The sequence below is a fragment of the Petaurus breviceps genome, unplaced genomic scaffold (genome assembly GCF_028583685.1).
Source record: "Petaurus breviceps papuanus isolate PSGF00001 unplaced genomic scaffold, PetGlider_PUasm1.0 689, whole genome shotgun sequence".
NCBI lineage: Eukaryota > Metazoa > Chordata > Mammalia > Diprotodontia > Petauridae > Petaurus > Petaurus breviceps.
The window spans coordinates 3,843,250-3,859,489 of record NW_027186458.1 but is presented as its reverse complement, the minus strand read 5'-3'; the positions used below and the strand labels follow the sequence as shown (position 1 = coordinate 3,859,489).

The 16,240-nt window shown below is 40.4% G+C and overlaps 1 protein-coding gene across 3 annotated transcripts in view; it reads left to right on the top strand.

Annotated features, from left to right (window-relative positions):
• BLTP1 (bridge-like lipid transfer protein family member 1) overlaps positions 1–16,240 on the top strand; it is a 211,117-nt gene that overhangs the window by 68,659 nt on the left and 126,218 nt on the right. For all 3 annotated transcript variants that reach the window (XM_069104875.1, XM_069104876.1, XM_069104874.1), the window contains exons 20-26: positions 1,326–1,534; positions 2,555–2,782; positions 4,048–4,185; positions 8,696–8,875; positions 10,620–10,748; positions 12,394–12,513; positions 14,488–14,768. In XM_069104875.1, the coding sequence (XP_068960976.1) occupies positions 1,326–1,534; positions 2,555–2,782; positions 4,048–4,185; positions 8,696–8,875; positions 10,620–10,748; positions 12,394–12,513; positions 14,488–14,768 (1,285 nt within the window). The remainder of the gene's footprint in view (positions 1–1,325; positions 1,535–2,554; positions 2,783–4,047; positions 4,186–8,695; positions 8,876–10,619; positions 10,749–12,393; positions 12,514–14,487; positions 14,769–16,240) is intronic.

Sequence of the window (16,240 nt, the reverse complement as noted above, 5' to 3'; positions counted from 1 at the left end):
TTGCCTTACATGTAAAATACTTGCCTTAGCTGGATTTCAGAAAATCCTGGAAAGACTTACACGAACTGATGCTGAGTGAAGTGAGCAGAAACAGGAGAACATTGTTCACAGAAACAGCCACAGTGTGCAAGGATGGATTTTGATAGATTTAGCCCTTCTCAGCAACGCAAGGACCTAAAACATTGCCAAAGGACTCATGATGGAAAATGCCATTCACATCCAGAGAAAGAACTATGGAATCAGAATGCAGAGCAAAGCGAGACTATTTTCTTTTAGTTTTGCTTTATTTTGTTTTTTTTTTCTTTCTCATGGTTTTTCCTGTTCGTTATAATTCTTCTATGCAACATGACTAATATGAAAATGTGTTTAATAAGAATGTAAGTGTAGAGCCAGTATCACATTGCAAGTTGTCTTGGGGAGGGCAGGGAAGAAAATTTAAAACTTATGGAAGTGAATGTTGAAAACTAAAAATAGGGGGGCGGAGTCAAGATGGTAGAGTAGAAACAGGACTTCCTTGCAGCTCTGGCTCCCACCTCCCCCAATTCATGTAAAAAATGACTCTAGACAAACTTTGGAGCTGCAGAACCCACAAAATGACACAGAGAAGCAAACCTCCCGCTGAGGACAGCCCGGCATGGTCTATTTTCTAAGTCCTTGTTTAGGTTTGATTTAGGATTCATCTCCCAGGTTACAGAAAAGTAAGCATTTCATCAAGGATTGGGGCTGATTTATGCCTCTGATGAAATGCTTATAGTCTTCCTGTTGTTTCTAATAAAATAATATATAATAAAAATAAATCAATAAATTGGGGGGAAAAGAACTTTCCTTAGTGACATAAAGCAGTTCTTTTAGGACATTATGATACTATTTGCAATTAAGTATGTTCTGAAATTTATTCCCAAAATTATACCTTGAAATAGTTAAGTGGGTAAATTTAAGTTATTATTTTGTTTGTTGTGAGCAAATCAGCAGTCCTTGACTTTAACATGTGTGCTAACAATAATGGATCTGAATAGCCTTTTGTGATAAACGTTGCCTGGGGCGGGGCCTCTCCTGACATTTATTGGCCACGTTTTGTGTACAGGTATATTGTTTGTCACTTTCCCAGACTGACTGATATCTTTGAGAACTTTCTGAATAGTCAAACCTCTGCAGTGAGCTCCCTTAGTTCTTTTTTTTTACTGATTTACTGTCTCTAGAAATGGCAGCTGATTTAGTTGCTTCCTTAATTACAAAATGACTTATTTTTCATATTTTCAGTGACTCTTTTGATGAAGTCTTCAGTTTTTTTTGTTGTCCAAATTAAATTTTTATTTGTTCTGAAGTGTCAGAAATGGAAGAAACCATGTTATCTGTGCTGAGGCCATCTCAGAAAGCATCAGACAGAGTTGCTTCTTCTCCCTCGACCTCTTCGCGCCCTCCCATTGACCCATCAGAACTGCCGCCCGACAGGCTTCATGTAGAGATGGAGCTCTCTCCAGACTCTCAGATCACCCTCTATGGACCTCTGTTGAATGCCTTTCTGTCTATAAAGGTATGGTTGGAGGGAGATGTTCTTTCACAGTGGTAGGTGAAGTATTTAAAATGTGATCACAAGTTGAAAGCAGTTGCTCTCCATTCCCTGACCACTTAAAAATTATAAGCTTAGGTTTTTTTTTTTCCAATAATTTATAGTATGTTTTGGCAGGACTTGTAAGTAGATTTAATGAAAATGTTTTCTCTCAAAGGTGTTTTTTGCCTTGTGGTGTCCAAGGCAGCAGACCCTTATGAAGTTTCACAGGTCCCATAGGAGTTTGGCGCAAGCTATTTTTATGTTAGATAATTTAGTAGGGACTGGTTGAATAGTAAAAATGATTTATCATTATGAACTTATGATACCCTATAGCTTTAATAGAGGATGTCTCAAAAGTATTTTGGAATACTCAGTATTTAATTTTGCAGTTGAAACCATATAGCACTTCTAAGAAAAACTCATGAAGACATGAAATTTAAAAGTGATTTTGGTCAAATAATTTTAAAACATTTTTCTTTCACATCATTTATTATGAGTTCCTATAAAGTATATTAAAATGAGAAATTATGTAGAATTTGGGCAATTATTTTTTGCAAATAAGTGCTTCTATGGTAGGGGAAAGTACCAGTAGAACAGAAAAAAAATTATGTTACCCAAACAGGATGATTAAGAGAGTATCATGATTAAGTGTGTATTATGTGTACACACACACACACACACACACACACACCTATATATGCTTATTACTTTCTCATCTTTAGAAAACCGTGAGAGTGAACTTACATGTACATTAAAGTTATCTGCTTCAAATATAAGGAAATAGATTGGTTTTCTTAGATTTTTTTTTATAACATATCATTTCTTTATAGTCACTCTACTGAAGGGAGTAAAGAAAAGATCTTCTGGTATCTCTTGTTTATTGGTTACAAATTTTAAAATGGACTCAGCACAAAAAATAGCTGTATTGTTCTGTCATGTCAGTTCCATCTTTGGAAATGTTATGACAGCCAGAGTTCTGTTTTTCTTCATCCATTTCCACAGGAGAATTACTTTGGAGAAGATGATATGTATATGGACTTTGAGGAAGTTATTTCCAGCCCTGTCTTATCACTCTCAACCTCATCCAGCTCTGGATGGACTGCTGTTGGAATGGAACATGACAAAAAAGACAATGAGGCATCAGCTAAGCCAGTCCATCCCCTTACTTTGCGACCTTGGGATATCACGGTGCTTGTGAACTTGTACAAGGTTCATGGGCGCCTTCCTGTTGTAAGTCTGTTTCCAGTGTGTATTCTAAACTTTTTCCACTTATGACCCCTGCAGTGCTTCTTAAACTATGGGTCATTACCCCCCCCCCCCCACTTCTTCATGTATCTGTTTAAAAATTTTATTTTGGTAAACTGAGTCAGTGATTTTTCTCTGTAGTGGGTGTATGCTTTCTTTTGGCATATATTTATTGCTTTACTGTGTGCTAAGGATTGTGTAGAGTATGGGGGGGCACAAAGATAAGATTAATAGATGTGATCCCCATCCTTTCAGAACTTTGTAGTCTAATGGTGAAAATTAAGCAAGTAAAGAGCTTCTGTGTAAGATATAGATTGATAAAAATCATAAAAAATATTAGAAAGAAAATACTGTGTAGGGGGGCAGGTAGGTGGCACAGTGAGTAAGAGCGCTGGCCCTGGAGTCGGGAGGACATGAGTTCGGTTCTGGCCTCAGACACTTAACACCCACACAAAAACATGTAGCCATGTAACCTTGGGCAAGTTACTTAACCCCAGTTGCCCTCCAAAAGGCAAAAGGCAAAAAATACTGTGTAGGATTTAAAAGGGGGGAAGCATTACTTCTGAAGCATTAATAGTTTTTTTAATTTAGTAGGAGTTTTTTGTACATTCCAGTATTTCTGCTTTATTTTGTCTCTGGGAGGCTGTGGAACATTTTATCTTAGTATTTAGTATATTTCAGATCCTAGAATTTTCCTGGCCTTTGTTCATCTGTAAAATGAAGCGGTCAGATTAGATGACCTGTAGCTTCAAATCCTGTAATCCCAGATTTAATTTTAAACCCCAGAACCAAGTAAGGTAAGCCCTGAACAGCTCACTTGTTCTCTGCAGGTCCCTGAGGGCCTCTAGAGGCTCACTCGGGAACAGGATTTTTTCAGAATTTCTGTTCCATGGCAGCCCACTTGGTACTAGAGCTGGTCTTAGGATTTGCAGGATTGGTTCAGGTGGCTCAAAGTCTAGGGTTGGACAGGGAGGCCCCATGCCCTCAGAGGCCAGGTGTGTGCCATGGTGCCTCAGTGCCAGGAATCAGGGTGAGATTGTGTATGGAAATTTAGCTCTGTGAAGTCAGCATTGCTTAGTAAGTTTAATTCCTCCTTGGTTTGCAGAGTAGTTATTGCTGACCTCAGGGAAACACAAATAAGCTCCATTTTTATAGTATTTATACAATAGTACCATTTTTCAGACACATGAGTTTGTTTGTATTCCCGATCATGTATCTGTTCTGATTATGGCACTTTGTTTATCTTTTAGCATGGAAGCACTGATGGTCCTGAATGTCCAACAGCTTTCTTGGAAAGATTATGTTTTGAAATGAAAAAAGGATTTAGAGAAACCATGCTGCAACTTGTTTTGTCCCCACTAAATATATTTGTGAATGATAACTATCAGGTAATGTGAAATGGGAGTGGGGACAGCCAAAAAATCTATTGACTTATCAGCTGGTGTTTTAGAATCCTTGTGATGGGATGTGATAGACTCTGTATGGCTGTACTAGTCATGTGATCTCTCAATCAAGTGCATTTAACCTATTGAATGTCAACTCTTAAGAAGAGATGCATATTCTCTTTATCTTCTCACGATAGAGTGAATCTGTAAATAATGTTTTTCAGTAATTCACATATATGTGTGGAGTGTTTAACTTTAAGAAGTTCCTTCCTGGCAACAGTTTTTTGAGGCAAATAGTATTTTACCAGTTTGTAAATGAGAAGACTGAGATGCTGAGAGAGAGTGACTTAGCTGTGGTCAGCAAGGGGCCTGAATGTACTAGATAGGTCTCCAGCTCTCTTTCTACCAGATCATGTTACTTCTTTTCTCAGGGGTCATTTTCATTGTTGCTGCTGAATCCACTGAAATGCTATCTTTTTTTTTTTCTTTTACTTCATTTTAAAGAGTTAGATGAATAACATTTTTCTGTCATTGAAAGTCATATGAGTTATCAGTATGAAGTAATGCTTTATAAATTCTAATCCTGATGAAAGGCAGAACATTAACAGATTAGCTACTTTTGAATGGTGACTGGAACTGACCAGCTCCATATAGGCAGTTGTGCTAATTTTTGAATAATTATATAGTTTACTTAGAAGATATTTTTGTAGTATTCTTCAGAGATTGATTTCCTGCCTTTTGAGCTGATTTCTGAATAACAACCAGCCTCATTAGGTAATCAATATTGTCCATTCATTCATTTGCAATTTAGATTCTACTTGAAGAAATGATCTTACCCTAGGCTTCCTTTTTTTTATTCAAAGCACTATATTGGAACACTCAGCTACCAACATTAGTTGGTGTGTTTTCTGGAAATCAAATTCATTTTAAGATCAGATTAAGTAAGACATAAAAAAAATTGGATTCCAGAAAAATTATAACCACACATACATATACGTAACATACATACATATAGGTTTGGGATCTTTTTAGAGATTATCTGTAGCCCTGTTCCTCAGTTTATTTCTATGCTGTGAAAAATCGAGAGTTAACTCTATGTTGGAAAAAACAATTCTTAAAGAAACATTAAGATAATCTTTGTTAAATGATGCATAAATCATAACTAAATAATTAGATGAACCATTGTAGTTGTTTTACCTGGGAAGATGGTGGGTTTCCTTTCTTTTGGAATTAAGAATCAAAGAATCTTGGAGAAAGATGTGGGAGAGAGAAAATTCTTCCTGAAGGCCTGGAGTAGGTGACTAGGTCCTTTGAATCCTGAAAGACACCCTGAACTCATTGTCTCTATTAGAGGAAAGCTTCCTGTCTGCTCTCACTGCCTCTGTCTTCAGCCCTGAAGGCTCCTGACCTCATCACTTGGCGCAAACTATTCTCTGTAAAGTTACAAAGGTTCTCTTAATTACCAAGTGTGATAGTCTTTTCTCAGTCTCTTTTTTCTTCACCTGTCTGCAGTGTTTGAAACTATTGATTACCCTTTTCTTCTCTATATTCTCTCTTCCCCAGACTTTGATGACAGTACCTTGTCAGTCTGCTGTGCTGACGAGAACACAGCATGCCCCCATGATCTAAGTAAGTCCTTTGGCTATCCCCCACATATATGGACTTCTCTGCTCTCTTGGCTTCTATCCTATGGTGACCTCATCTGCCACAGTGGGTTTAATCACCTACCTATGCTGATAGCCAGTTCTAGACACCCAGCAAACGGTCTCTCCCCAGAACTCTGTTTTTGCCTAATTGGTGGTCTCTCAGATGTGTCAGATTGAATGTTCTGGAGAATCTCCAACTTAGCATACCCATACTTGAACTTGGTATCTTTCCACCGAGATTCACCCCTCTTCCAGAAGTCTTGATTCTACAGAAGGGACCACCATTCTTCTGGTCACTTGGCCTTCCACCTCCTGTCTCTGTGCCTTTGCACTGGCCACCGCCATGCCTGGTGCACACTCCTCACCTCCACCTTTCTTTGTTCAGGCTTCAGCACCACCTCCTTGTTGAAATCTTTCCTGCTAGCATCCTCCCTTTCAAACTACCTTGTATTTAACTCCATTGTCCTTACTTGTGTTTATTCTCTTTATATGTTCTTGTTTATTCGTTCATCCAAATGTACATTTCTTGTAAACAGGGACTATTTCATTTATTGTGTTTCTATCTCAAATACCAAACTAGTTCTTGGCACATAGGCATATCCATCTTAATAAATGTATAGCTTGGGGGTGGCCAGGTGGCGCAGTGAATAGACCACCGGCCCTGGAGTTAGGAGTACCTGAGTTCAAATCCAGCCTCAGACACTTAACACAGAAACTAACTGTGTGACCTTGGGGAAGTCACTTAACCCAATTTCCCTCCAAAAAGCAGCAACAACAGCAAAAAAGAATACACGTGTAGCTCTTTGGAAAACATTTAGTAAATCTGGAGGAAGAAAACCCCGTGAGGCTGCTCTACGGGTCTTTGCTTCTGCCTTGGCTCATTCATTTAGTTGTAGCTAGTGAAGCTTCAGTGCAGAGGACTGTAGGGTCATTTATTTATTTAGGTCTGAAAGAAACCCTAGAGGCTACCCTAATCGGATGGAATATTACTGTGCCGTAAACAAGGATGAAAATGAAGAATTCAGGCCTTACAGGAACTACTAGAGTTTGAAGTAAGCAGAACCAAGAAAGTAATATGCAGGAAAGTACACAGCTCAGTCAGGTTAAGTGGAAAGAACTGCGAAAGAACTATCAAGGGTGATTCCCCACCACCTCCACAGGGCTAAACTACCACATCTCTAAGGCAACCCAGACAACTTTTGGTTTTAATTTATTTTTTTTAATTTGTGTGCGTGGGTGTGTATCTTTTTGGAGGGGGGGAAGGTAGGACAATTGGGGTTAAGTGACTTGCCCAAGGTCACACAGCTAGTAAGTGTTAAGTGTCTGTGGTCAGATTTGAACTCGGCTCCTCCTGACTCCAGGTCCAGTGCTCTATTCACGCTGCCACCTAACTGCGCCCCTGAGTCAGTATTTATTAAGCACCTATGATATCTCTGGTCCTGTGCTCAGTATTGGGAATATGGTTCTACCCTCCAGCGTTCTCTACAGAGAAAGCTGGAAAACAGGGGTGAAGGAGTTAAGTTGGCCTTTTTGGAGATAGAGAGAACAAGCGTAACCTGTCTTCTCCATCCTACCTGTTTGAGTACTTTCGTGTTAACTCTGGAACCTTCTTTTCCCCCACGGTACATCCCCATTCCTTTCCGCCAGCATTCATGTGGTTGTAAGGTGTTTCACTCATCTTTGACCTCTCTTAGATACACTCTAGTGCAAGGGTCTTGTGCTTCATAACATGTCAATTCATTTTCCTTTGTTTTGTAATATTTATTCAGAGATGTCTGGACTCACTTAGATGATCTAGAGACCATCTTCCCTTCTGTTATGAATCTCTTACCTGTTCAGTTTAACAAAGTTCTTAACTCATTTTTCTTCCTCCTGTCATCTTTGATAATTTATGCATTTTTCCCTATGTTCCCCTGTTGCTCACTCCTTGACTCCTTCCTTTTTATGTCAGATCCCCTGAAGGCTAAACCTCACAGCTCTCTCAGACTCTTGACTTTTAACTGGCTCTGGTCTTCACTTTCAAGTGACTTTGAGGGGTACAGAAGTGACCTGAGCTGATGCAAATCCTTCCTTATGGCCTGGTGAACCCCAGCTGCCCCATTCCTTCTGTTCTTTAGATCTCTGGCTGTGCATGCTTTCAGTGCAAGAAAACGTTGCCTTCCTAGGCAAAGCAAGCTTCTTTCCTGTACCTCCACCTCCTGTAAAGAGTGTGGATGCTGGAGGGGAGGGGTGGAGTTGAGCTTTCTTGCTTGTGGCCACAGAACATTGGGATGAGGTCAGGAGTGGGGGTGCTGCTGGCAGAAACTTCAACAGCAGCACGAGCCTTTCTGAGTGGATCTCAGAGCACAAATCCATGAGTCCATTTTTGCAGCATTGTCTAGGGATGGAAAGAGCTGCTGAATGAGTGGGCCAGGGATTAGGGATTAGGCTTCTCTGCTTTTAATTTAACAGATTCTTACCTCTAGAACTGGTGGTGTTTTAGCCAGTGGAAACAACTGTAATTAGTTTACTTCTTGGGCATAATTCTTATTTTGGGGAGCTCTGAGACGTCATGGAGTCTGAGAGAATGTCTGGTCCTCCATCTCATGGGCATATTATCCATCAGCCTGGATGTGTGTTTGGAAATGAAGAGGATATAAAAACAAAAGATGAAGTTTTCTTGGGTGTTTTTGTTGACTCCTGTTGGCTTGTTGATGGGTACTCGGGTTACTGGCCATCAAGAAATTGGCTTCTCTCCTGACTAACTCTTTCAGTCTCGGGGCCATTCCAGCAAGTCCCGTTTCACTGCATATCTCTTTTGGTGCTTTAAAGTTGTACTGACACGGATGGTGTCTCAGTGCTCATTGTAGTCTCCCTGTTGTTACCAGCAGCGGCCTCCTGTGGATGAAGTGCTCAGAGAAGGCCACATCAGCCTGTCAGGTCTGCAACTCCGCGCACATGCCATGTTTTCCGCAGAAGGTCTCCCTCTGGGAAGTGATTCCTTAGAATACGCATGGTTAATCGACATCCAGGCTGGGTGTCTGACAGCCAAGGTTACAGCACCACAGGTATGTTCAATATTCAGTGTGGTCTTAATAGTTCCTAATCTGGTCTTTCCTTTTGTTGAAGCCAGAACTTAGAATGGCTGGAATGATGGGAAAGGACCTGCTATTGTTCAGTTGTTAACAAATATTGATTGCCTGGGAGCTGGCTTTCTGTGCTGTTGATAAGTGACTAGACTATGCCCAAAGTCCCTTTTATAGAAGCTGTAACCAGTTTAGAACTTGATTAGCAGATGGCAAAAAGGCCTTCCCATTTTGAGGTCCACCCACAAGGAGTGTGATGTATTGTTCCACTTGGTACTGTCGGGAATCTGGAGCTTCCTTTGTTGGGAAATTCAGGACGTGAGCCCGATGTGTGAATCTGAGGTGATGGAGATTATAGCAGAACACACAGTTGTACTTCTGCAGAATTGTAAAGAAATGGAAGCTTGTACACACAGTAAGACAGACTTTGTACACCTCTTGTGCTTTTCCCCTATGGGTCCATACCATGGATCTCTCTGACAGCTAGACTTTTTGGCTGGATGTGTCTGTGGAGTGCAGAGCCAGAGAGCAGGGTCTGTGAGCTCTTTAAGGGGAGGGGACAGGTTTGGGGGGAAGGGACATCTCTGCAAAGCCACGATACATCATTTAGGAACACCAAAATAGTTCCATGATCCACATGGAACGCTCTTTCCCAGTACAACTCTGCTTTAAAGAATTCCGTGTAGCTGCCCGTCTTAGAGGAAGACACCCCAAAAGAGGGCTGCAGAACATTGCACCTGTTTGAGGACAGATTCTGTCCTCATTTAGTTTTCCTGTGTGAGCATTTTAAAGGAGTGAAATACTTATGAGGTAGTAATGATTTTTGGTATTCTATCATAAAATTGTAGCATAAAAAATGAATGGTGGAGAGATAACAGGGTCATGGCGCCAGAGTGGAAGGGGATGTTAGCAACCATTTGGTCCAATCCCCCCATCTGAAAGGTGAGGAAACTGAGGCCCACAAAGGTTAAGGGACACAGGTATCATGTGGCAGAGCCAAGAAATGTGTGTGGAACCTTGGACTCCCAATTCTTTCCTAGCCTCTAGCATTCTTTCCTGGCCACGATTACTAGATGATCTGGGAGTGCCTATCTGGCTCTGATATGTTTTGTGATCCTGGGCCTCTAAGATGCATGCACCTCCATTGTTTTCAAGTCTATGTGTGTATCAAGCCAACATTATTCACAACTGCTCACTGAGCAAAATAAAGGAATTCGTATTAGTTTAGTTAGGTTTCTGTCACATTATAAAACCATTTTGTCTTCATTGCCTCTTATCAGGGCATTGTCTTACTTAAATATTGTTTTAATTTTTTAGGTATTTGGTATCATATGAAAGATGGAAAACATAGCTTGGCCTGTTATGAAGTACAGACCACTGTGTACTTTTGAGCTCAAAGAATTCAGTTACCAAAAAGGAAATCTTCACCTTGAAAAGAAATTATTGCTTTAGAAATTGCTGAAGTGGATAGGTTTAAAATTAAGATACTTTTCATTTTTTTACATCACTTTGTCATTTATAAATGAAAGGCCAAAGAAGCAAAGCAAATGATGTCAAGATATGAGAATAATTCTGTTGGCTTATTGCAAGTAGTTTATTTGGTGGCAAAGAAATAACACTTTTTCTTGTTATTTCAAGCTGTGCTCACCTTTTCAGTAACTCTAAACTCTCTTACCGTGTTTACAATGCTAACTGTGCTGTCAATCTGTCACTGTTTGTCCTATAGCTGGCGTGTCTGTTGGAGTGGGGACAGACATTTGTTTTTCATGTGGTGTGTCGAGAATTTGAGCTGGAAAGACCAAAATCTGTAATACTGTGTCAGCATGGAATCGATCGTCGCTTCTGTGAAGCTAAGGTATTTCATTAGTTGTGTTGGCCATGCTGTGAATACATAAGCTTCTTAAATGGGGCTAACTTTAAGTTGAATGTCCTTTAAAAGAGGTAGAATCTAAGATCTAGCCTTTTTCTCTGTTGTTTTAAAATCTGGAAAACTTTCTGTTAGACTAATATTAGTATTTCTAAATGCTGAGAATATAAAATAAAATATCCAGAAATCTTAGAGCAAATTTATAAAAGTATGAATAGCATGCTTTACATAATGACCTTGTAGGTCAGAGATTATTCCTGTTTGATGGATGAAACAGAGGCCAAGATAAGCTAAATGTAATTTTAGATTTTTTCCTATAAAATAGCTGTTCTCCTATTAATGAAATAAAAATAATTTATAGTACATATAATACATATGTAAATATAAATATATAAACATCTACACCTATATTTTATATGTGTGTATATTATATATATGTATGTATGTATACATGAATGAATGAAAACTGGAATAAATAATCTGTGAGGCCCCTTCCCTTACTAAAAGTGATAATATTTTGATACTCCCTGTGATTCTTTTATTTAGTGGTTGTGTGTGTATGTGTGTGTCTGTGTTTATGTGCGTGCGTGTGTGTGTCTGTGTGTATGTGCATGCGTACGTGTGTGTATGTATGTGTGTGTCTCTGTGTGTGTGTGTGCGCATCTCCTTTGTTAACCTTTCCATTGTAAAGCATTTTTTCCCCTAACCTTCATTAAAACTCTTCAGTTCCAATCGTGACATCTACTTTCTTGGGCTTTACTCTAGCCAGCTCTTGCTTGGTCCCACTAGTGGAGTGTTTTGCTCAAATAAGGAGAAGTTTTACTTCAATACAAGATGCCCCTTTCCATACCCAAAGATCATCCATATCCTTATTTCTAGAGCAGAATTGTAAAGTTCATGGCCTCCCAGATTAAAGCATAATTGTGAAATGTTTGACAAAATAAATACAAATCCAGTTCAACAGAGATGATGCTGGTTTGTGGTTTTCTGAGTCGGGCTATGGCTACAGGAATCCATTTCTGTCTGAGTCTGATGCCCCTGCTGTAGAGGAGCTAAGTGGCATACAAGGAAGGGCTGGGGGTGAGGCCAGAGCAGAAGAGTGACAGACTAGTGGGGAGGAAGAAACCTCATCCACTCGATGCTGTTGTTCATACCCAGCAGAGAAGTCATCAGGAAAGCTGCAGGGAGCTTTGTGCGTGCCTCAGAGAAGCTGTGGGAGCTTCGGTTCCAGGCCTTCAGGCAAGGAGAGCACAGCTGCAGACAACGGAGAGGCAGACAGGGAGAGTGGTCCTGGCTCTGCTCTGTGGAGTGGACCTTGGGCAGATCACCTCCCTTCTGGGAGGCTCATTTTCTTTCCTTGTAAAATGAAGGGATTGAACCAGTGCTTAGCTTTATTTATTACCTACTGGTACACAGTAGTTAATAAATGTTTATTGAATTGACTAGATGGTGTTTCAGGCCCTGTCTGCCTCTAAATCCCATGATCCTGTGCACAAATCCTGAATCGTAATAATGAACCTTAATAATTTTCTAAATAAAATTGTACACATTCAGTTCCTCAAGTTTTTTCTTAAGTAAGGAAAGTCCTTTGATAAGCAAAATATTAACCGTTGGTAATCTTTTGTTCCTCTAGATGACTTGTGTTCCTGGGCCTTGTTCAACCTCGGATGACTTGAAGTACACAATGACCCGCTTAGCAGTAGATGGTGCAGACCTGTATGTCGTTGAGCATGGCTGTGCTACAAATATAAGGGTAACCGGCTTTGTCCCCTGCCTGTGGTTGTTCAGCTGAGGGATTGATGGCCCTTTTTGTGTCTGGAACTGGAGAAATTAACCAGTTTCTAGATGTTTTTGTTCACACGAACTTGAATATTAGTAGCAAATTTTACATATTACTTAGGTTTCTTTAAAATGCCACTGATTTTTACCAAATAGTTTTTTTAATCATTTTTCAAATATGTCCTTTATACTCAATTAGTTTTTAGTATCTTTTATATCACACTGTCTTGTCAATCGCTGCCCATTCCCTCCTGCCTCCATTTCCTTTTCTTTCTCCATGTCTCATGATCCTTTTCATTGTAGCTTGACTTTTTCTGCTGCCATGTAGTTTTGTTTTTATTTTGGTTTTATTGCTTCTCTTGTCCTTGTTTTCCAGTTAATAGTATTTCTTTTTGTGCTTGATCTTCCCTCCTTATTCTTTTTACCCGTTGTTTGCATTACTCTTTCCCTACTCTGTCCCCAACTTTATTCTGTTATTCCTCTTTTCCCTTTTTTTTCTGAACTCAATATTTTGAGTAACTGTGCATGAATGGTGCGTGATGATCAGGTGGGCACCTGTCAGAACGTAACCTTTGAGCTGTCTTTCTAACATGCTGTAGACACCATTAAGTATCACTGCCTGATATTTTATTTTAATGCTTTAAAAATATTTGTCTGAGAAAGGTGATTTGAAGAAATGAGAGGGAAAGAGGCAGGAAGCTCAGAATGAACTTGGGCAGGGGAGGGAGAATTCCAAAAATAGGGGAAAAGAAAAAGAAGTGAGCTCTAATCACAAAAAGAAAACAGCAAATAAGGACAAAGGAAGCAGCTGAACCAAAATGGAGAAATGTAAGGTAAAAAGAAATGAGATCCAGGGACAAAGACTTAGAGAATGAGAAAGGGAAACAGGGTAAAGTAGGCAGTGGCAGGCCCGCCGCTGGATCCCCGTTTATTCATCTGTACCCAGCTTCTGATGAGATAAACTCCATGGGGCGGGGGCCAGGCCTTCTTTCCCTTTGTTCTCCCCCAGTCAGTCCAGCACAGGAGGAAATAAATGGTTAATGAGATGAGTAATAAATGTAATAAATAGTTGAGTAGAGTGACTTGGTGGCAAGAGGTCTGGATTTGGAGTCTGGGGGGTCTCACCTCGGATCTTGGCTCTTCTCCCAGTTCTAGCCTGTGTGACCCTTGGGCAAGGCCATTTGCTTATTTGTAAGATGGAGGGATGGACCCAGAGGACCTCTCACTTTCATCCCAGCTTCTAAACTGGCCTGCTCTGTTGTGGAGCTTTGAGTTAGAGGAGGCACCATTAGAATAGGATGGGGAGCAGTGGTAGACATTGTTAGAGTGGTGGGGGAGGGTGTTTGAAGGGGGGCTCGATTTGGGATTATTACACATTCTGTTCCATATTTGACAAGTAGATATGAATGACACCGTTCAGACAGACTTACCAAAGCTGAGCCTGCTGCCTGAACAGTGTGAAAACTATTACCTCCCTTGCAGTAGCCACACAATACAGTTCCAAGGCTTCATCCCATAATTCTTACAGTTTAATAGTCAAGCTTCTGAGCTGCCACATACACAGACAGATTGACCAAAAGCATTATTATTGTACTTCCCATGTCTATGGCTGTGATTTCCAAATACTTGCTTGGGAGAGTGAGCCTTGATAATTTGACAATGGACACAGCAGATGGGAGTTGGAGAGAAAAATCTTTGTGTCTGTAAGCGTGAAGAGACCTTGCTTTGCCATTTGATGTGGAGAAATGTGAGCAGTGCTCCTGGTTCATCTCTGTTAGTCATGAATTTCTTAGAGTGTGTGGAGAGTTCTCTTCATTCAGGTGAAGTGAGAAATCTAGATCCTTTTTTAAATAAACCCCCTATTCCCTTAGTTTGTTGTAACTTATTCAGTTTTGGGTTGTAATGATTTTAAAAATTATCCTGTTGTGTTTTACATTGCTTTCTTTAGATGGGTGCCATACGAGTTGCCAACTGTAATCTCCATAATCAGTCAGTTGGGGAAGGGATAAGTGCTGCAATCCAAGATTTTCAAGTGAGACAGTACATTGAGCAGCTGAGTAACTGCAGAATCGGGCTTCAGCCTGCGCTCCTGCGGAGGGCGTACTGGCTCGAGGCGGGATCCGTCAACGTCGGGCTGGTCACCGTGGACATCGCGCTGGCTGCTGATCACCATTCCAAGCACGAGGTGCAAAGACACTTCTTAGAAACTCATGACAGGAGGACCAAGAGGTGAGTAAAAGCTGTGGGAAGGAAGACATTCCCGGGGTAGACAGCTCCCTTAGCTGCTGCTTACAATTCACATGGGTGGAGTGGTTGGGGTTTTCATTTTGTTAATCACCGCTGTAGCAAGCATCTGTGGAATAAATGCTTCTGGCCCGTTAGTCAGAGCCAGTTGTTAATGAATGTGATGTTACCAAGTGTGATCACGGGCACTATTGGAAAAATCAATTGAAAGTTATACTCTACCTAAAATACTATGCTATATATTATTACTATGTACTTCTGTGTGTGTGTACATAGGCATGAATGTGTACATCTATCTATATATACACATACACACGCTATAATTTTTCCTTTTTAATTTAATAATATTTTATTTTTCCAATTACATGTAAAGACAATTTTCAGTATTCATTTTTTGAAAGATTCTGAGTTCCAAATTTTTCTCCCTGCTCTCCTTCTTCCCAAGATAGCAGTCCGCTATGTCTCATACATGAGCAGTGGTATAAAACATTTCCACATCAGTCATGTTGTGAAAGAAGAAACGAACAAAAGGAAAAAAACAACAACAAAAAAAGAAAAAGTGAAAACAGTCAACTTGGATCTGCATTCAGACTCCGTTAGCTCTTTCTCTGGATGTGGACAGCATTTTCCATCCTAAGTCCAGTTGTCGGGGCGGCTGGGTGGTGCAGTGAATAGAGCACCGGCCCTGGAGTCAGGAGGACCTGAGTTCAGATCTGACCTCAGACACTTAGCACAAAAATCTAGCCATGTGACCTTGGGCAAGTCACTTAACCCCAATTGCCCTGCCTTCCCCCTCCAAAAAGCCAAAAAAAAGAAAAAGTCCAGTTGTCTTGGATCATTGTATGGCTGTGAAGAACCAAGTCAGCCATAGTTGATCACTGCTGTGTTCTGTTCTTGTCATACTATCACTTAGATCCATGAAAGACGTTGTGAGATAGTGAAAGCCCGTCCATTGTCAGAAATTTGGATGAGTCGTGCTGAGTGACTGAATCCTTGTACACAGGGCGATGATCTGAGTCAGCGACGCCTCATGAGTCCTTTTAAGGTCTTGCAGATCAGTGGGCAGGGGAGAGGTGCACATTTGTAACAGCATCAGAGATGGGCAGAAAGACAGACTGAAGGAAGTCTGGATATGGCCATGATAGGCTGATTGCCACATGTTGCTTCTCTGATACTGTGTCACCATTTTAAAGAATGCTGTTAATTATCGTGCTCCTTCTGCTTGTTAGACAGCCATATGTTTTTTAAACTGCATTTAACTTTTGATACTAATTAGTCAGCAAGCATTTATTAAACCAGGCATTGTGCTAGATACAGGGAATACACATACAACAAACGTAATAATCCTTACTCTAAAGGAGCTTGTGTTCTGCCAGGTTCATAATTAAATATGTACAGAATAAACATATCAAGAATGGGTCCAAAATCAGCATCAAGTAGCAAAATATAGGTAATTA